The following is a 21987-nucleotide window of genomic DNA, read 5'->3' on the forward strand; positions in this document are numbered from 1 at the left end:
TTTGTTACTATGTTTTTAAATTAAAAAAATATATAATTTTTTAATTTGAAACACAACCCACTAACCCAACCCCTAAATGAACATGTCAATTTAGGTTGGTTTTGGTAATTGCGGATTGGACCGTGAATCCAACCCATTAAAGTTTGAACGGATTGGAGAATAAGTTAGGTCAAACTCAGTCCAATCCAACCCCTGTACACCCCTAAAAAAGAAAATATGATGTAAATTATAAAAAGTAAAAAAAAAGTGTTGAATCAATTAATTCTAATAAAAAATTGGATAGTGCCCCAATCAATGATATGGTAGCATTTAATTTTTTCTTGTTTAATAGTTTATTTAGTTAACAAGTGACATGGCGTGACAGCTGTATCTATGTAAGTTGGCTTTGGAGTACGACGACGACGACGCTCTCATTCATCTCAAACGCAATGGCAGAAAAATCCCAATTTCAACACTCCCACTCCCAGGAAGAAGAGCACTTCGACGTTCTCACCAAAGCCGGTGTCAAAACGGGAATTACCAAACCCAGGCAAGTAACACTAACTAACTCACACTCTCTCACACACAACTCCTCCATCTCATAACAAACCAAACGCGTGCGTTTCAGAGGACAAGTTCATCGCGATGGCGATTACCATCGCGCTGTCCACGTTTGGATTTTCGCCGAGAGCACACAGCAGTTACTTCTCCAACGTCGTGCTACTTGCAAAGATTCGTGGCCTGATCTTTGGGACATTTCCAGCGCCGGTCACATCTCTGCCGGCGATTCCTCTCTTGTCACTGCTAGGTACTTCAGATTATCAACTTTCATTTCTGTTCCCTTTGATTACAAATTACTTCGCCTGTTTATGTGTTTATGTAATGTTACTTGATTTTTCAAAGTTGATTAGAAATTAATTTTAAGTAAAGTGGTTTATGGTGAACATTAGAATCTAGCCGCACCGACACCTCTGAAAAAATGTATCTCTGTCTTTGTCGGGCAACTGCACCAACATTTGTGATTACCTTTAATTTATTTATTTTTTAAAGTTATTATCGGTGACACCGTGTCAGTGTAGGGGTTCGAGGTATCCGTGCTTCATAAATTAGAATTTATTTGGTTGTTGACTTTAGATGATCGAGTAGAGTTAATTAGGTTTAGAATGTTTGTAATATGAAGATTGTATTGGTGATGAATGAACTGTATATTGTTGTATATTTGTTTTTTTCAGGAGGGAGCTGGAAGAAGAGTTAGGTATAACCCTTCCCAAGGATGCATTCGAATTGATATTTGTTTTCCTACAAGAGTGGTACGTAGCTTATGCCAATAGTACTACTGTATTTATCAAAATTTTAGGAGTAGGTTTGGTTTTCCTTTCTGGATATGCTTTGATTATAATTACAAAACCACCACATTGCTTTCGTGCTGTTTTTTCAAGAATTACTTTTTTTTGCACCATTTATTTCACAGAAGTCTGAAACTAGAAAACAGAATTTAAATAACGTAGCATTCTTTTAATTATGATAAAAAGAAAAAACATATCAACCGAGAATGTAAAATTAAATGACAATAAAACATCCTCTAAGTTTTCCTGCATGTTTTTCTGTTTTAGTCCAAGAAAAAAAATTATTCGTCAAGCTAAGCCGGGTATTTGTTTAAAGGGGTTTCTTTAAGACCCTCTTTCACATACGAAGAGAGACGGCTGATTCGTTATGTTTTTCACGTTCAATTAATGCAGTACTTCCTTTCTTTATTATCCATGAATTAGCTGATTTTAGCTTTTGATGTGAAATGCAGTGTCACAAATAATGGGAAGTTCATCAATAACGAATATAATGATGTGTTTCTGGTAACTACTATAGATCCAATACCTTTGGAAGCTCTTACACTTCAGGTGATGATGTTTTAAATACTTTCAAATTGAACAATATGCATTTTCACCACATTTATGTATAGTTCTCTAAATAAAGTAGATTGTGATTATCCTCATATTTTTCCTTTATTGTTTTTCATTTGTTGAATATTTTAAATTGTTGAAAATGATAGAACTTTATATTTTGTACCCGGGGATTATTTTATCTATGTTAAGTTAGTTAACTTTCTAGTTTCCAGCTTGTTATTTAATGGAATTATGTTATCTAATTGTTTGATAATTATATTAGTGTGTGTGGTCTGTTTTTTTATGGCTAAAAAGATACTATTAAGCTAATGATAATAATAAAAGCTTTAGATGCAAAGTTTGGTTGTTTTATTTTTTTGCTTAAAAGCTGCTTGCTAACTTTTTTTATTTTTATTTTTTTTATTAATAAATGCTATGTTTGTATTACAATGCACTATAAATGAATGATATATTCTTTTATAAAATAAAACACAATTCTCACAAAGAATCACTATTACTAAAAAAAAGGCACGAACTTTTAGTATGAACAAAATTTCAGATATGATCATTCATTTATAGTGCATTGTAATAGAATCATAACATTTATAATTAATTAATACCAACATGATCGTTAAGTAGGGGGTGGTCTCTGAAGCTTCAATGCATTGACACCCATAAGTAATACCAACACGACGAAAGTCTCGAGTACCTTGTGACTGTGGACAACTATGAGCAGAGACATGTGTTTTAAAGAGAGGAATCGGTAGTAATGAATAGGAGTTAGAGTCTGATGTAGCCTGTGATGCAAAGAGAGGTCTATTCTTGTGACAGCAGAGGAACCACCCTAAACTTGGTTTTGATTATGAAGGTGACAAATTTGTCATATGAGAGAGAGACTTGGTCAAAATATCTGCCTTTTGATCATCACTAGGAATGCACAACTTGCAATCGACTAGAACCTTCTCTCGAACAAAGAACAAAAAACAAGTCTATCACCATGTGCTTTCTTTGTCACCATAAATGACAGAAGCAGTGGGAACTTTTAGCTCACAGAGAAGCGTTTGCAGCCAAAACATCTCAGCACTAGTTAGGGTTGGACTTTTATATTCAGCTTGCAACCATAGTTTGCTTTCCTGACCACCCAAAATTAAATTAGAACCAAAATAGATGGCACCACCAGAAGTGGACATGCGGGTATAAGGATCAACATTCCAATTTGCATCACAAAAGCCATGCAAGAAGAAAGGTTGCTGAGGTGAAGCAGAGTGTAGTTGGAGGCCGTCGTTAAGACTATTCCATAGGTATCTTAGAATCCGTTTTACTGCTTGCCAATGGAAATCCAAAGGATTTTACAGGAATTGACTCACATTATTCATAGAGTAACTTGGGTTAGGTATAGTGATGGTGGCGTATTGGAGAGCCCCTACTACTATTAAAATACGAGAGACTAAGAGACATTTGAATGAACCGTGTGTTTTGAAAAGCACTACGGAGACTTTATTATATATAGAGGGATTATAGCTAATTACATGATATAGTCGATGTGAGACTATTCTATATACAAATATTCTTAACACTATATATTTACAAATATCAACACAACCACTCAAGCTTGAGCTTATAAGTCAAAAGCACCAAGTTTGCCACATATATAATTAGTTTTGGGACTTCGCAGGGATTTTGTAAACACATCTGGCAATTGATCATTAGAGTCGACAAAGCTTGTGACAATGTCACCTGATTCGATCTTCTCTCTGACAAAGTGACAGTTTATCTCAATATGTTTGGTCCTCTCATGGATTTGAAGCAGTGTGCAATGCAACTTGATTATCACAAACAAGTGTCATTGGTCTAGCTTTTTCAATTTGAAGTTCTTTGAGCAACTATTTTAACCAAATGAGTTCACATGTTGCCATTGCCATGACCTATACTCTGCCTCGACGCTTGATCTTGCAATTATGTTTTGTTTCTTACTTTCCAAGATATAAGGTTTCCTCCCACAAGTACACAATACCCAGAGGTGGATCGTCTATCAATGGGTGACCCTGCCCATTCAGTATTGGAGTATCCAACTATCTAAGTATGTCCTTTATCTTCACACACTAGACTTTTCTCCGGAGCACATTTGATGTATCTCAGAATTCGGATAACAACATCCATGTGTTCTTGACAAGGGGTATTTAACAACTGGCTTACCACACTGACTGCAAAAGAATTGTTCGGACGAATGTCTGTGAGATAATTCAACTTTCTAACCAATCTCCTATACCTTCCTAAGTCAGATAGAGTCTCCCCCTGATTGGGTAGTAATTTGACACTTGGAAAATATTCATAGCATATTTCCGCTGAGAAATCACCGAACCATCTTTAGATTGGGCTACCTCAATTCCCAAGAAATAGCGGAGTTTACCAAAATCTTTTGTCTAAAACTGATTTGAGAGATGTTGTTTCAACTGGAGTATTCCCTGCTGATTACTAGCAGTTATGACAATATCATCTACATACAAAATAAGATAAATACACCCTTGGGCTGAGTGACGATAAAAAACAGAATGGTCAGCTTTACTACGGATCACACCAAACTATTGTACAATAATGCTGAATCTGCCAAACCCTCGGAGATTGCTTAAGAGCATAAAGAGACCTGTGTAGCCTACACACCATATTCGATGACTCTCTTTGAGCAACAAATCCAGATGGTTGCTCCATGTATACTTCCTCTTCAAGATCACCATGTAAAAATGCATTTTTGATATCAAGTTGATGAAGAGGTTCAATGTCGAATGGCTGCAATGGCTAGAAGTCTAACAGATGCCATCTTGACTACAGGAGAGAATGTATCACTATAATCCAACCCAAAACAGATGCCGTCAGAGTATAATTTTAATGGAAGCTCAATTTTCATCTTAAGTTCTTCTAGGACTCTAAGTATGTATTTCTGTTGTGAAACCACAATACCATTCTTTGACCGAGCAACCTCCATACCAAGAAAATATCGCATGGATCCTAAGTCCTTGATTTCATAGTTTACTGCTAATTTCTCTTTTACTCTTGCCATTTCAACTGTATCGTCTCCAGTAAGGACAATATCATCAACATATACAATCAGGGCAGCCAATTTCCCATCATGGGAGAACTTTGTGAACAAGGTGTGATCAGCCTGTCCTTGAATGTACCCTTAATTCTTCATGGACTGAGCGAATTTTTCAAACCACGCTCTAGGAGACTGTTTTAATCCATACAAAGACTTATTTAATTTGCATACATTTGATCCAAATTTGTTTTCACAGCCAAGAGGAATGTCCGTGTATACTTCTTCTTCTAGATCGCCATTAAGAAAGACATTCTTAACATCTAACTGATGTAGGGGCCAATCCAGGTTAGCAGCAAGAGATAAAAGAATTCTTACAGTGTTCAGTTTTGTAACGGGAGCAAATGTCTAGGTCTGAGTAAATCCTTTAGCCACCAAGCGAGCCTTGTACCTTTCAATTGACCCATCTGAATTATACTTCACAGTAAACACCCATTTGCATCCAACTGTCTTCTTGCCATTCGGTAGTGTCGTAACACTCCAAGTTTTGTTCTTTTCTAGAGCTTTCATCTCCTCAAGTACAACTTCCCTCCACTTTGAAATTTCTAGAGCAACCTGTACATTTTTGGGAATTTCTACACTAGACAATTTTGAGGTGAAGGCAGACAGAGATGAAGACAAGTTTGAATATGATATAAAATTGGACATGGGGGTGTTTAGTACACGATCTAACAGGTTTTCTAATGGCAACAGGATCATCTATATCAGGATACAAAATACAACTTTCAGAAATAGAAATGGACTTACCTTTCCTATTCTTAGGAGGTTGATCATTCTCCGGTTCAGATTCCTGACAGTGTGGAGATGTGGACTCATCCATTCCTTTGTGGTGCTTTTTCACAAAAACATTCCCTTTTCAAATCCCGTTTCCTAATTCAAATCTGTTTTCCTGAAGTGACTCGTTATTCTATGGCATTTCAATTAGATCATCACTATCATCGTTTTCAGGAATTTCATTGTTTTCTACATGAGAAAATGTAGGCTCAGATTCACAAGGATCGTTACTCATAACAGGAGTAGGATTAGATAAAGAATCATGGTCATTTTCTGTTGGTGTAGAAGTATAAGTCTCAGAACTTTGTGATATAGGCAAAGATAAAATATTTAAAAAACTCATGTTCTCAATTTGAAACAAGTCTTCCTTTATATCCCCCCCTTGATGAGTGTCATCAAAAAAAATTTATTTTCAAAGAATGTAACATCCATAGTGACAAACATTTTTTTGGTGTTTGGATCAAAACATTTATATCTTTTTTGGGTTGGGGAGTATCCAACAAAAACACACTTTATAGCACGTGGTTCAAGTTTTCCAACATTTTTATGTTCATGAACAAAAGCTGTGCAACCAAAGATTTTTAATGTCAAATCAGTTAAAACACGAGAACTAGGAAAACATTCTTTGAAAGTATTAATTGGAGTTTGAAAATTAAGATTTTTGGAGGGCATTCTATTAATTAAATTTGCAGCTGTTAAAACGGCTTCGCCCCACAAATATATTGGTACTTTATTTGTGAAAAGTAAAGCTCTAGCAACCTCCAATAAATGTCTATTTTTCCTTTCGGCAACTCCATTTTGTTGAGGAGTATTAGGACATGAACTTTGATGTACAATCCCATTTTTTAGAAAAAAATCATCCAGGATAGTGTTAAAATATTTTTTGCCATTATCACTTCTAAAGACTTGGATATTTGTTTGAAATTGATTCTGCACCATTGTAAAATTTTTTTTACAGCCTGACAAACATCTGATTTCCCCTTTAACAAGTACACCCAACATACTCTTGTATGGTCATCTATAAATGTGATAAACCATTTTTTGAGAGAGAGTGTACTTGTACGGTTAGGGCCCCAAACATCACTGTGAATAATAGAAAAAGATTTTGATGGTTTATAAGGCTGTATTGAAAATTGGGAACGATGATGTTATGCAAACTCACATGCTTCACATTTAAACGAAGAAAAGTTCTTATTATGAAATAACTTAGGAAACAAGTGATTTAAGTAATGAAAACTAGGATGACCTAATCTTAAATGCCATGTCATAATGTTGTCATCTTTATTATTCAAAACAAAAAAAGACTCAAAACAAGAACTTATTGTTTTTGAAGGTAGTTGTGATGCAGATCCAATGTCAAGGTAGTAGAGTCCTCCACTCTCCTTAGCACTTCCAATCATCTTCCCCGAGTTCAAATCCTGAAAAACACAATGAGAACGGGAAAAATTAGTTTGACAATTTGTATCTTGGGCTAATTTACTGACGGACATTAAATTACATGATAAATTTGGAACATGAAGGACATTTTTTTCAGAGTTAACATTGGAGACAAGACAACTGACCCTTTACCTACAATGGCTGAAAAAGAGCCATCTGCAATTTTTATTTTTTGGTTACCTGCACATGGACTATATGAAGAGAAAAAAATAGATTCACCTGCCATGTGATCAGAGGCACCTGAATCTTCTATCCAAGTATGACTGGGACTGACACTAATAAATGCAAAATTACCTTTTGTTGCTATAGAGCAAGAAGGAGTTGGAGACTCAAGGAGTTTGTACAGCCTGTCTAGTTGTTCTGTAGTGAGTGGAAGTTGAGGTGAAGAGATTTGCTGCTCTTGATCAGAATTACTTACCTGAAATGCACGACCACCTTTCTTCTTACAGTTAGGAGGTTTCTCTTTGAGCTTCCAACAGGTTTCACGCGTATGCCATTCACGCTTGCACTGGTCACACCAAGGAACTTTGTCTACCCTTTTTCCCTCGTCAAAGTTCCTAGTAGACAAAGTTGAGCCTTCAGATTTAGAGCTTCGTGGTGTCTTGCCCATCATAATACCTTGTCGTGCCTCCTCCCTTCTTATTTCTGCAAAAGTTTCACGAAGAGTTGGCAACGGTATTTTTCCTAAAACTCTACCTCTTACCTCATCAAGGTCTTTATTGAGCCCAGCGAGAAACATGAAGACACGATCATTTTCTTGTCTTTTGAGAAACAAAACACTATCTTCTGTGCACCTCCAATTGTCATCATAACATAGATCCAACTCTTGCCACAGGGTCAACAACTCATTGTAATAAGCAGTAACATTCCTGTCCCCTTGTTTCGCATGCCATAACTTTGATTTTAAACCAAAAATCTGTGAGGAGTTTTGAATACCAGAGTATGTTTCCTTAACAGCTTCCCATACATCCTCTTGCAGAATGAAAAAATATATAAGGCTTACCTACTCCAGTTTCCATTGAGCTTACCAACCACGCAATAATCAAGGAGTTTTCAGATTTCCATTGTAAAGAGCAGGAGCTTACTGCCAGTTCAGCTACTGCTCCTGTTAAAAAACCAAGCTTCCCTTTGCTATCCAATACCAAGCGAACTGTTTGGGCCCATTCTTTATAGTTATTACCATTCATCTTAGGAATATTGACCTTGAGGGGGTATGAGGAACCCTCTTGGTCATTGCCGCCTATATTGAAATAACTGCCATTGTTTATGACACCCGATGTTTCGTCGCCGTTTCCGCCACCATTGCCATTTCCTCTACTGCTGTCATTTCCGTGGCCACCGCCGTCATCGCGGCCACCACCGTTACCGCGGCCGCCGCCGTTACCGTGGCCACCGCCGTCACCACCATCACCGCGGCCACCGCCATCATTGGATCCGGTGTAGGCGAAACCTAGAGCGGGCCAACTCGTGTTGTGATTCACCATAGGAGGGATTAAACGGGTATGTCAATCGGGTCGGGTAAGAAAGCGGGTCGAACAAAAAATCCTAACCCAGAGCTCTGATACCATATTGAATGGAATGGTAAAAAGCTGTTGTATTTTATTCCTCAGCTCTAGGCTGGTATATATAATGGTAATACAATAATGATATTAATTCTCTCCTTAATGGAGAATAAAGGGAAATAAAAGAGAATAAACGAAAAATAATACAAATAGAAATAAGATATTCCAACAGTTATATTTATGTATTTTGAGCTACTTATTTTAAATTTGATCTTTTGAGCTACTTAGTTTGAACTTGATCTTTTGAAGTTTTGAGCTTATTAAATTAGGGATTGATGGTTATGAATTATTAATTAAATTAGTTGAATGTTGTGATTTATAGGTTATCTTGTTCATGTATTATAATTTTCATGTTTTTGTCTATGTGAATTTACCATTTTGCCCTTTGGTAAGATCTTAAGTGCCGTGCTACGATCCTACTATTACAATCTTTCACAGGCCGTCCGATCTTACTTATGATCCCGTGCTTGACTACCTTAAGTTCTACTCTGTTGTAACTGTTACTGTCACAATCATAATAACAGAACTCAGTTTAAGACTACAATAACCTAAATCATTAATATAAAGATAATATCATTTGTTGCAGTTCAATAAATTTTGTTATGACATGAATTCCGAAATAGATCATTGGAATCTTCTAGATGCATTAATGTCATTATAGCTTGTGTGGTTTTCTATTCGGCTGACTGCAGAGTAATCTCAGTCTCTAACACTCTTCCATGAGTAATGTATGCTAATCTAATTATATGCATGTCCTTTAGGTCTTTTATAAGTATACACATAATTTATTGAGTTTCCTGATCTTGGTGAATGGATCTTTTTATGATGGCAGGAAACTGAAGTTTCTGCTGTTAAATACATCGCTTATGACGAGTATAAAAAGTTGCTGGCCAAAGAAGATTCAGACTATGTCCCTTATGATGTTCATGGACAATATGGTCAACTATTTGATTTAATTGAGAAGAGGTATGCTAATGTTTAAGATTCACACTAAATAAAAATATCACTATTATGTTTTGGTTTATGATAGAACCCAACTGTCTAGTGGACCAAAGGTTTGGAGAGTCTACACTAGGAGGGATAAGGAATAACAAATTTAGGAATCTTTTATCTATTAAGTTGATAATTTCTAGTTGTCATGCGTCACTGTTTTTATTTTTAAATTAAAATTTAGGATTATCTAGTTACTTTTTTTATTTTGTTATTCTGATTTCAAGGAAGTTGTTAGGGGATGGGGAGTATGTTAGGATCTATCATTGGGTTTTTCTCTTAGGAGATTTTTCAGAGCCCAGGCTCTTGTAAAGAAGTAGCATATCAATACTGCATCTCTCTTTCTAAAATTAATTATATATCTTCAGTAATCCTTCTTTGCTGCAATGACATTCATCTACTCATGACAATGTATCATTAGACTTGAACGTGAGGTGTATCATTATTTTAGACTTGAACGTGAGGTGTAGACGGAAAATAAATTTGATGGAGGGATGGAAAGATCATTTGATGTCAATCTTTTCCCATCATTCTCAATTGAAAACTTCCGCAACAAACTCAATTTTGTATTTAGGTGGTTTTTGTAGCCTTGACCATTGATCCATAACTTGACATTAGAAGTCCAGGTACTGTAATCGGTTCCATCATGTCTCTTAGTGCAGTAGGAAGAAGTGACCTAGAAATAAGAGAAGCGCTAAACACTTTCCTTTTATTGGTTAAAATTCATGTGGATTCCACCAAATCATGTGGGACCCATGTAAGTTTTAACTAATACAAGTGTGTTGAAAACTGAGTTAGAAAGCGTGTTTCTACTTGCTAGCATTATTATAGAAAATATAGAATGATCGGCCTTTGGGGAATCTGCTGTAAGACAGATATGATTAGTGACCAGTGGACAAAAAGCAATGATGAAACACCACCTGAACTAATGTAAAAAATGGCGGACAAGTCGCATGTGGTTAGGTTTGTAAGTGGGGGGCTCTATGTTGTCAAAGCGGCGCCATAATGTGCATTAGTGGAATAGTAGAGTGGGGGAAGGGGCCATTGCGACCCATTTAGCCTGTTTTCTGCGCTCAACATGAACGGTGTTTGCGGCTGCATTTCATGAGGGAGAAGTCGTTTCCGACCATGATCTACCGAAAATGGCTACAACCATCACAATACGAGGAGAGGCGAGAAAGTAGAAGTACGAAGAAATGAAGGATAAAAAGTTGTACAGGTACACAACAGTAACAGTGTGGCGGTGGTGGTTGTGGTCATAGTCGCTCGCATTAAGGATGTCATGATTTTAGCTGTTTAGGATTGCGATCTTCTCGGTGTAAAATAATCACAACATTGCACAAATATTATTAAAACTATTTGTACTATCATATACTTATGAGTTATCACCATATATTAAGGGACAACTACCTAGCACATAATATCAAAAATAAAGACAGTCATTGATTATATACTTAATTTGCTATTCCTTATATATTTGTTGAAGGTACAAAGAGAATACCGTAGCACGCAGTTTGACTTTACAAAAGCAATTAAGTCGCTATGCTCCTGTTTCTCTCAATGTAGAGGTTGTTGTATTTTCATTTTTGTTTGCTTTGTTGCATTATATTGATTTCTATCTATCAATTATTTAGCTTTAATTCTTTTTATATCCCTGTGCTTTTAACAATTGAACGGCATTACGGCTAAACTGTAGCATTTCAATCCGTAGATTGGTTTTGTTTCACTGCAGGGCCTTATGAATATATGGAAAGAATAGTAGCTGCAATGTTATTATACATTTACAACCATAATAAACAGTTGGAAGTGATCTGAAATAAAAATAACTAATCTCGACTTGCCAAAAAGCTGGCCTTAACCAAGAATATTGAGTCAAGAGCAGTGTTATCAAATAGTGGCGCCATGGCCACTATGGCGGATATACATGGCGGTTTTTGGGCTCGCTGCAATGGTATATATTGGCCGATATTGCTGGTTTTTCCGCTATAACGGTGCCGCAAGGCGGCCGGTATGGCGCGATTTTGGCTCTCCGCCATTGACAACACTGGTCACGAGGCACAATAGTTGATAACAAAAAAAAAGCTAAACTATTGAATGCAAGTTTTAACAGAGAGATGTAACAGAAATTTAGTAGAAAACATGTATCTTCCAATTTTTTCCACTAGGACTGGAGTTTTGTCTTATTCTTGTTTGTAGACATTACACATTTAATTTTAATAACCTGAGATAAAAGAACACGAATTTCACCAAACAGCTGTAATAAACATCTTAATACCCGGACATGACCAAAACAGCACTAAAAAACCCGAACAGCTGGAAACACAGATTGATTCTATCTGAAATGGCACCCGACATCTGTGAAAATCTTCCATAGTGAAGTGACCGAGCTTTTGTCAGACAAATTGGATATTTTCGTTGTTCACTTTCAAGATCTGGTTGGTTTCTTCATAAGAAATCTAAAATCTAATTTTAACACTATTATTTGATTTGATGAAATTCTTCTGGGTTCTAAGTTAAAAATATGCTCGCCAAATAAGGACCAAGATCCATAAATTGTGGTGGATCACATGTGAATTTCACTTGACAACAGTTTGTTGGAAATAATGTATTTAAGAATGTGTTGTTAATAGTATTTGTTTTTTTACAATATACGGTGACCAAATGATTTTTTACCCTTCAGCTGCGCTGGTTGGCCTTTCCCGATTCAACTTGTATTGCATTTTTCTGTGGCGGGGGCTTGTAGGAAAGCCGTTTCCCTAGTATGCCATATCGTGTCAAGAGAGTAAATAAGAAAGCAAGAGATACTGATACTGTAATTGGAAGCCAATACCTTAGTCTCCCTGTTTATATATTGCACCGGTTTATAAAGGCGGTAAAATGTAAATTTGGACCAAGCCCATGTACTCAACAACCTAATGTTAACATCAATTTTAACAGACATAATGGAATTCAAAATTGTAACTTAAAATAAATATTGAATTTGATCTCGCCAAGAAGGTTGTTGATATTTAGGAGTTATCCAAATGGATAATCGAAGCAAGTGTTAAGTATTTAAGCTGAATCATAAAATCTTTACTGTGCCAATTTATTGAAATTGTCTGTTAGTTAGTTAGTTAGAAATGTATGATTTTATTAATACGTTTTAGGGCATCACACTGTTCCATTATTTCTCTGACATTTTTTTAATAAAGGTTAGAGAAGGCTATCGCCTCTTTAAGACTTTCATCATTCTAGAATGGTAGATTTGGGAAAGTTTACAAGAGAAACCGCAAGAGAGAGAAAGAGTAGCCAGCTAGCATATAGGACAAAATCTGTTAGGACCACTACTGAGCAGGGCTAGGTGTCAAGCTGTGAGTGGTTAGTAAATCCTAGGACTGATAATAAATAGAAGGAATGATAGGAGTGTCAGTATGCATAGTTTTGGTACTGAATTCTAGGAGAGAAAGGCCTCTCGAAGTGCCTCAGTCCTTTTTTCCTTTTCTTTCTTTGCTGCTATTTCAGTATTTGTGTGTATACCACTAGATCCCATTTGAACTCTAGTGTGTTTTGCTGAATAATCTAATATTCCCTTTCAATCTCTCTGTGTACTGTTATTTTTATGCTACTAATACTAGATTGTTCATAGAACTATTAACAAAACATAACTTTGATCTGTATTTTCTTGGCAACGTGCTCTTGATCCTGAATGTAGACAATTCTGAGTCACAAGGCCAGAAGCCACATGTCAAAGTATTCCTAGCAATATCAAATATTTTGTTGATTTATGAGCAGAATAAAGACTAGATTATGTTAATGTCATACATATTTGCAAGGAGACATGTGATACCAGCAATTAGTTCTATGCATCTTTTACATCAGTATGACTATGTATAGAGGTTTTGGATGAACTCTTGTTGCAAATAAATTCATTTAAAATTCGAAACAAGTTTTGTTTATGAATTTTGAAGGTTATGATATCATTATTAGTTGAGTGTAACAATTCATGGATTATTACCAGCATATTTATCATAAATATTTTTGTCCCTTTTTAACCTTGGAAATAAGTTTCTTTTTCTTTATTTTGTTGGTTTGGCAGTTGACAGGGCTTACAGATTCAGACAAAGAGGCTCTTATTTTTATTGTCAAGGCTGCAAGTGTTATGGATGAAATTTTTTATCTGCAGGTTTAGTTTACAATACATTTATAACTGTGTTTATATACTATTTTTATGTACCTTATGTATGCTGATTTTTCTTTCTATTTCCAATGTGCATGTTCATATCAAATATATAAATTCTAAGCTTTTGTCTGAGCAAATAATTTTTCACATGCATGTAATAATGTTCCATGTATCATGCTTGGTACCTAGGTTTTACTAATTATTTTGTGAAATTTGATTGGCAATTTGTTTTGTGCTCCAAAAAATATTCTTTATTTTTAACTGTGGTTGGAGATTAGAATCAGGAAGACTGATATGTTTGAATAATAGTGTGTATTACTAAAGTTTCTGTTTATTTCCCTATCAGTCGTGGTACAGTAATCCAGCTCTTAGAGATTGGTTGAAGGAGCATGCAGATACGTCAGAGTTAAATAAGTTGAAATGGTCCTATTATCAGATAAACAAGAGCCCATGGTAAGTCCTTTAAATCTTGACTATTTACTCTACCAACTGAATGCTATATATTTATGTAGACCAACAGACTTTGGTGATTTTGAATCTCAAAAAATCAACTTGGATGTGAGATGAAACTCTGGTGTTTTCTTGTACTTGAGGACATTTGAGAATTCCAATGGTCTAGAATAGTAGAATGTGGTTAATTTACTATATTTAAGATCAAGATTTCTCCGAGAATCTGTTTTCTCAGTCTGAGGCCAGCAGGGATTACCATCAAGAGTTCCTATTAGCATCACTGGCTCATTTTGTTTAGCACTTCCTTTCTCTTTACCTGATTAATGTAGATGTTAAGAATATCCTAAGTCCCACATTGGTTAGACATAGAGCTTGAAAATAGTTTATATAGAGTGACACTCCTCACCTTACCAACCGGTTTTGTAAGGATGAGTTAGGTCAAACTCTAATATGGTATCAGAGCCTATCGTCCCACATTGGTTAGACATATAGCTTGAAAATAGTTTATATAGAGTGACACTCCTCACCTTACCAATCAGTTTTGTAAGGATGATTTAGGTCAAACTCTAATAGTAGAAATCTGACTTGAACCTAATCTTTGCAGGTCTTGCCTTGATGATGACGAGGCATTTTTGACAACTGCAGATTCAGCAATAAGGCTGCTCTCTAAGGCAACTAGGACAGTTAGTGAGTGGAAGGGTCTGGAATACAGAGCAGCATTTCCAATCCTTAAACCTGCCGGTGCTAATTTCTACCCCCCTGATATGGACAAAATGGTACCATAGAAAAATTCAGATTTGATTGGTTTGTTACTAGATATGATTTGTGATAGAATATCATGACGTTGTCTGATCTATGGAACCAATCCTTTATAGTGAGAAAGGATTTTTGTCGTCATTTAAAGAATCTATTTTATCAAAATATTTGGTTTGATTTATAAAAAAGACGAAAACTTGTGTTTTGCAGGAGTTCAATTTATGGAATGACAGTCTAGCAAAGGATCAACAGACAGAGGCAACAAGCTTTTTCACTGTTATTAAAAGGCACAGTGAATTTATTTTAGATTCTGGTCTGTCCAATGATAAAGTAGCTTCTTCTAAGGATCTGTACATAGTTCCTTATTCTCAAGAGTACAAGTCTCTTCTTGCAAAAGCTGCTAAATTATTGCATAAAGCTGGAGACATTACCAACTCAACAAGGTATATTGTTCTTTCATCCATTCCCTTATTATTAAGGGGTCAATTTTCAGCTACATGCTAAAATACTTATGTTGTTGGTCAATAACACATTGTTTCCAAGTGTAGTTTGAAGAAGCTGCTACATAGCAAGGCTGATGCTTTCCTTTCAAATGATTATTATGAGTCTGACATAGCCTGGATGGAATTGGTTAGTCAATACTGTCTAGTTTACTTTTATGATCCAAAAAAGAGTAGTTGTCAAGCTGGTGAAATGTGTTGCGAATGGTATTAGCAAGTTGTTGGCTGATTTAAATAAGAAGTTTATTAAAATAAATGAAATAAAGAATGACAGCTTTTACTAATGTTCTTTTACATTTGTCCCTATTCACGTAGTCATACATGACATGGAAACACTACACTGCCTAATAATTTTTTTTATCAATCTATTAACTTGGTGTTGGTTAATGATTCTTTATTACTATTGTTGTCTCCTTGTAAATGGTGCATAGAATCAGCCTAATAATTGTAAATATTGTGAAAAGTGAATATATTTCAGCACTAATTAGTTTATATTGGCTATTATAGTCTAATGAGTCTGACTAATGGATTTATTGGGTCGAATAAAATTACTACTATTACTAATAATAATAAAAAGACATCATTTACAAATATCTCTCTCTCTCTCTCTCTCTCTCTCTCTCTCTCTCTCTCTCACACACACACACACACACACACACTCTCTCTCTCTCTCTCTCTCTCTCTCTCACACACACACACACACACATTCTCTCTCTCTCTCTCTCACACACACACACACACACTCTCTCTCTCTCTCTCCCCTCTCTCTCTCTCTCTCTCTCTCTCTCTCACACACACACACACACACACACACACTCACTCTCACACATCAGCTACCGCTTAGGAAGACTACGTCACACGCCATCAAGCGCGTCTGACAAGGAGAAGCTTTCTAGCGTTGCTGAAATATTGGTCTCTCGAGAATAAGTGTGTACCATTCCTCGTAGTTTTTAAGTGAAATACTTGAATTCGTGGATGATACACTACTTGAGTTTTAAGTTTAGACAGAACTTATACTCTTATTTTGACATGGTGAATACTTTTGTTGGAGTTCTTCAACTATTTCATCTGTGCTGTGCTCTATGTTTGCTCCCATCATTTATCCTTGGTTATGTGTTTTTTCTGCAACAGTGAGCTTGTGTAACTAAAATAGTGTAATTAAGGTAATGAGTTCTATTTTGTATACAGTTTCTGAATCATGATATTATTTGGCATCCTCTTTTCTATGCAGGACTCTAAGTTGGATATCACAATAGGGCCATATGAAACTTACGAAGACAAACTTTTTGGATACAAGGTGATTACTGAAAACTAGGCTTTATGCCGCATAAACAATTCAAGTCCCCAAAGAATTATAATGTCAAACTTAAATGATTTATTTATTTATTTTGAATAATGTCCATATTTCACGAAAATTGCAGTAGAGCGAAGCTTTGTATCATTACTGGCCAGCTGTCAGTTAACTTGTTACGTTGGAATGGACATAAAAATGTTGGTTGCGTTTATGTCATGTCAAATTTAAACATAGAAATTGTTAAAAATTGTGGTTGGGTCTAACTCATCCCTACAAAACCAGCTTGTAGGGTGAGGATTACCCCACATATAAGCACATGTTAAGACCATATATTCCGATGTGAAACTCTTAACAGAAATAAATGTCGTTGCATGATTATTGTAGTAGACAAAATGCTAAGCATTGTCAAGAACATAGGTATTTACGGTCAGATACGGAAACACTCTCAGTCTTTGATGATTCTTGTCGGCATGTACCTTGTTTTCTCAAAGTTTCATTATTGTTCAAGGCACCAATGCATAATTTCTTGACTGAGTTCTTACATGGAAGATCCTTGGACAACCATGTGTTAAGTATCTTTTAAAAACCCTTGTTACTTTCATCTTTATTTCAGTTATCTCATAAATTATTTGAGACAATAATAACATTTGCCAGCGTCAACTGAACATCCAAAAGATTTGGCGTGAAGTGTCTAAAACGAAGCATAAAGTGGTTTTGTCTGGCTATCGAGCTTAATTACTCAGTATTGGTGCGACAAAGCTTGTTCTATGTCTATAATCATTCATTATATATGGATGCAAATGCAACACTCTGGTTTGAAATCCATAAATAAACAACTATCATTCATGTTAACAGTTGAAATTCTCTGGAAACTTGTCAACATTTCTCTCATTTGGAAAGACTTTTGTAAAATGCAAGCGTGAAAGTTGTGAAAGTCCCACATTGGTTCTAAAGACAATATTTTGTGGTCTCACACACTTCATCCCATTTATTAGAGCTCTATTCCATTCACTCTGTTGGAGTCCCTTTTGTTGCCCAACTCTTATACTAAGACATTTGCCTATATAACTTGGTAATTGCATTGTTTGTTTTTAGGCTACCTTTGAAGCATATATTGGAATCCGAGACGATGAAGCAACAGCTCAATTGAAACTTTTTGGTGATAATCTGCAGGTAGTACGCCTCAAACCTTCTAATTGAATTAAATTTTGTAATTTTATTAATTTTTTTTTTGAAATTTAGTATGAATGATATGAAAAATAATTCTGCTATTGAAGCTTCTGGAGCAAAATCTTCCAATGGATAATGCATACAAATCAAAATATGTGAATGCAGCACCTATTCGTGTCATCCAACTTCTATATAATTCAGGGGTGAGTGTTATGAACATTTGACTACTCTGTGTGAACTGTGTGTGTATTACACGATTTAGTTGGATGAGACTTTTGGCTTCACAGGAGTGCTTTTGAAATATAAACAGATGCCCTATGAATGAAAAATGAATATGATGCATAACGACAAAAAGAGTGGAGAAACATTTCAATCTATTGCATCTGATGCCTAGCTTCTGCAAAAGTTATTGTTAGGATATTGGGTTGGGCCTTAGTCCAAATCAAATAATTAGGAGTGACTCTGTTAGTAAGTTTTTATTCTCCTAATAAATAGGAATTCTCCAAATAAATAGGAGTTGGCTCAGTTATTATTCCCCATTTAAATAGGAGTGTATAGGGCAGTAGCTGGTATGATTATTATTTTTTGTTTTCCTTATTAGGGTTTAGGCAGTGAGAGAATTGTTTCTCTCGCTGAGGAGCAGCAGCTCTGGAATTCTTTTCTATTTTCATATTCAGTAATAAAATAATTTTCTCCATTATATTCTATCTTACCTCTGTTCTATCAGTTATGGTGGACCCAATTTTCCCTATGCCCTTTCTAGTATAATTTGCTGGCATTTCTGACCTATATAATGGATTTCTTTACTAAACTGGAAATCAATTTGGAGTAAACATTAAAAGACTTAGGTCTGATAATGGAAAAGAGTACTTCAATCACGTTCTTATTTCTTTCTGTCAAAAAGAGGGAGTTGTCCATGAGTCTTCTTGTGTTAAAACACCACAACAAAATGGAATCGCAGAAAGAAAAATGGGCATCTATTAGACCAAACCTGAGCACTATTGTTTCATAAAAATGTTCCCAAATATTTATGGGGGGAGGCCGTTCTCACTAGCACATATCTTATTAATCGATTACCCTCTAGAGTATTAGGGTTCAAGAGTCCTATGGATGTTCTTTCTTCCTTCTATCCAAATTTGTCAACAAGTAGTAATCTCAAACCTCGAATCTTTGGGTGTGTCTCATTTGTCCATGTGCATAGTCAAGACAGGAAAAAACTCGATCCTAGAGCCCTAAGATGTGTTTTTGTCGGTTATTCCTCTACTCAAAAGGGATATAAGTGTTTTCATCCTCCATCTAAAAGATTCTTTGTGTCGCGGGATGTAACCTTCCATGAAGAGGAACCGTACTTCACTCAACCTTATCTTCAGGGGGAGAGTTTTAAGGAAGATAAGCTTGAAAGTCTTGATCTTTCTGGTCTCGAGTCAAATACACTTAATTTGTCTAGTAATAAGTCAAATACATCTGGTCATGACTCAAAAACACTCAATCTCCCTGGTCTCGAGTCAAATCCACCTAATTCTTCCAGTTTCGAGTCAAATAGACCCGATCTTTCTGGTCTTGAGTTAAACACACTTGTACCAAACCCATCTGAGCCTGAAGAACTGGGAGTTGAGTCAAATCAATCAAATATACCAGTAGTTGAACGTGAACCTGAAGTGGATGTGAGATATGGAAAGAATCTGGTTTACATGAGAAAGTCAAAGGCCATTCCTGAATCGACACAAGTTCAAGAGCCTTACTCGACTCCTTCAAATGAGGTAATTAATTCTTCTGAATTGCAGGATAAAATTATGACTCAAACAACAGATGATGACCTAGACCTTCCAATTGCTATTAGGAAAGGTACCAGAAAATGCACCAAACAACCTTTATATCCCCTTTCAAACTATCTTTCTTTTCAAAAATTCTCACCTACCCATAGAGCCTTCCTTACAAACCTTAACGCTACTTCCATACCTACTAATGTTTCTGAGGCATTGTCTGATGAAAAATGGAAGCAAGCCATGAATATTGAGATGGACGCACTGAAGAAGAATGGAACGTGGGAGATAGTGACTTTACCAGAAGGAAAGAGGCCAGTTGGATGCAAATGGGTGTACACGGTAAAATATAAGGCTGATGGATCAATCGAAAGATATAAAGCCAGGTTGGTTGCCAAAGGGTTTACACAAACCTATGGAATTGACTACTCAGAGACATTTGCACCGGTTGCGAAGATGAATACAGTGAGAGTAATTTTGTCACTTGCTGCCAATTATGGTTGGAATTTACAACAATTTGATGTGAAGAATGCTTTCCTACATGGGGAACTTGAGGAGGAGATTTATATGCAGGTACCACCGGGGTATGAAAAAAATGTGTCTGACAATACAGTTTGCAGGTTGAAAAAGACGTTATATGGCCTAAAGCAATCACCTCGAGCATGGTTTGGAAGATTCACTAAGGTTATGACATCCTTGGGGTACAAGCAAAGTCAAGGGGATCACACCTTGTTCATCAAACACTCGCCACAAGGGGGAGTAACAGTTTTGTTAGTATATGTGGATGATATTATAATGACTGGAGATGATTGGAAGGAGCAACAGATCTTGAGTCATTGTTTGGCTAAGGAGTTTGAAATAAAAGCTCTTGGAAAGCTGAAGTACTTCTTGGGAATCGAGGTGGCACATTCCCGAAAAGGCATTTTTATATCACAACAAAAATACATTACAGATTTACTCAAAGAGACAGGAAAAACAGCGTGTAAACCAGCGAGCGTTCCTATGGATCCAAATCTTAAATTGGGTAATACAGAAGAAGATGTTGCAGTAGATAAAGAAATGTATCAACGTCTAGTTGGGAGATTAATTTACTTGTCTCACACTAGACCTGATATTGCATATGCTGTAAGTATGGTTAGTCAGTTCATGCACTGTCCTAAAGAGATCCATTTACAAGCAGTTCATAGAATCCTGCAGTATCTCAAGGGAACTCCAGGAAGAGGGATTTTGTTCAAAAGAAATGGAAATACAACACTTGAGGCCTACACTGATGCAGACTATGCAGGATCAATTGTTGATAGAAGATCCACTACAGGGTATTGCACCTTTCTTGGAGGAAATCTTGTGACTTGGAGGAGTAAGAAGCAAAATGTAGTAGCACGTTCTAGTGCTGAAGCTGAATTTCGAGCCATGGCACAAGGCATTTGTGAATTACTTTGGCTTAAAATTATTTTAGAAGATTTGAAAATCAAATGGGAAGGACCCATGAAGCTCTACTGTGATAATAAGTCAGCTATCAGTATAGCACATAATCCAGTTCAACATGATCGAACTAAGCACATTGAGGTTGATAGACACTTCATTAAGGAGAAGCTTGACAGTGGGCTGATTTGCACCCCATATGTGTCCTCACATGGGCAACTTGCGGATATTCTCACTAAAGGATTGAGTTGCTCAAATTTTGAACGAATTATATCCAAGCTGGGAATGGAGAATACTTATTCACCAGCTTGAGGGGGAGTGTTGGAAATAGAAAAAATACATTGTATGTTTTCCATTAAAAGGAGCATTTAAATTTTAGGTTCATGTATATTTAGATTCATGCATTTAGGAAGTTGGACTATTATTTATTTCTCCTTGTAAACATAATATGTAATTAATTATATAGTGTATAAATATTATGGATGCTGAGTGCTTTACTGACTCAAGCACATTCAGAACACTTTGATTTCTATTTTTCACACTTACATTAGTAAATTATTTCAGGATGTCAAGGGACCACAAACTCTTGCTTTCAATCTACCAAATGATGAGCGCATTGTAAAAGACAGGGGAACATCGATGGTCATGCTTAAGAATGTTTCAGAGGCTAAGTAACTTTCCAACCCTTAATGCTTTAGTTTCTTCAAATTTTAACTCCATCATGAGTGAGTCTCTTCTGTAACATTTTCTTTTTAAGTGG

General features: G+C 36.0%; 1 protein-coding gene across 1 annotated transcript in view; it reads left to right on the forward strand.

Annotated features, from left to right (window-relative positions):
• Nucleotides 1-364: 364 nt before the first annotated feature.
• The window catches only part of LOC131662556 (nudix hydrolase 3-like), a 31270-nt gene continuing 9647 nt past the window's right edge, over nucleotides 365-21987 (forward strand). Inside the window, exons 1-15 of the mRNA XM_058932370.1 lie at nucleotides 365-529; nucleotides 608-787; nucleotides 1212-1289; nucleotides 1778-1874; nucleotides 9556-9689; nucleotides 11200-11281; nucleotides 13789-13875; nucleotides 14219-14325; nucleotides 14927-15098; nucleotides 15289-15521; nucleotides 15627-15708; nucleotides 16810-16875; nucleotides 17968-18045; nucleotides 18150-18245; nucleotides 21792-21898. Of these exons, the coding sequence (XP_058788353.1) occupies nucleotides 429-529; nucleotides 608-787; nucleotides 1212-1289; nucleotides 1778-1874; nucleotides 9556-9689; nucleotides 11200-11281; nucleotides 13789-13875; nucleotides 14219-14325; nucleotides 14927-15098; nucleotides 15289-15521; nucleotides 15627-15708; nucleotides 16810-16875; nucleotides 17968-18045; nucleotides 18150-18245; nucleotides 21792-21898 (1700 nt within the window). The 5' untranslated portion in view covers nucleotides 365-428. The remainder of the gene's footprint in view (nucleotides 530-607; nucleotides 788-1211; nucleotides 1290-1777; nucleotides 1875-9555; nucleotides 9690-11199; nucleotides 11282-13788; nucleotides 13876-14218; nucleotides 14326-14926; nucleotides 15099-15288; nucleotides 15522-15626; nucleotides 15709-16809; nucleotides 16876-17967; nucleotides 18046-18149; nucleotides 18246-21791; nucleotides 21899-21987) is intronic.

Source organism: Vicia villosa, linkage group LG3 (genome assembly GCF_029867415.1).
Source record: "Vicia villosa cultivar HV-30 ecotype Madison, WI linkage group LG3, Vvil1.0, whole genome shotgun sequence".
Taxonomy (NCBI): Eukaryota; Viridiplantae; Streptophyta; class Magnoliopsida; order Fabales; family Fabaceae; genus Vicia; species Vicia villosa.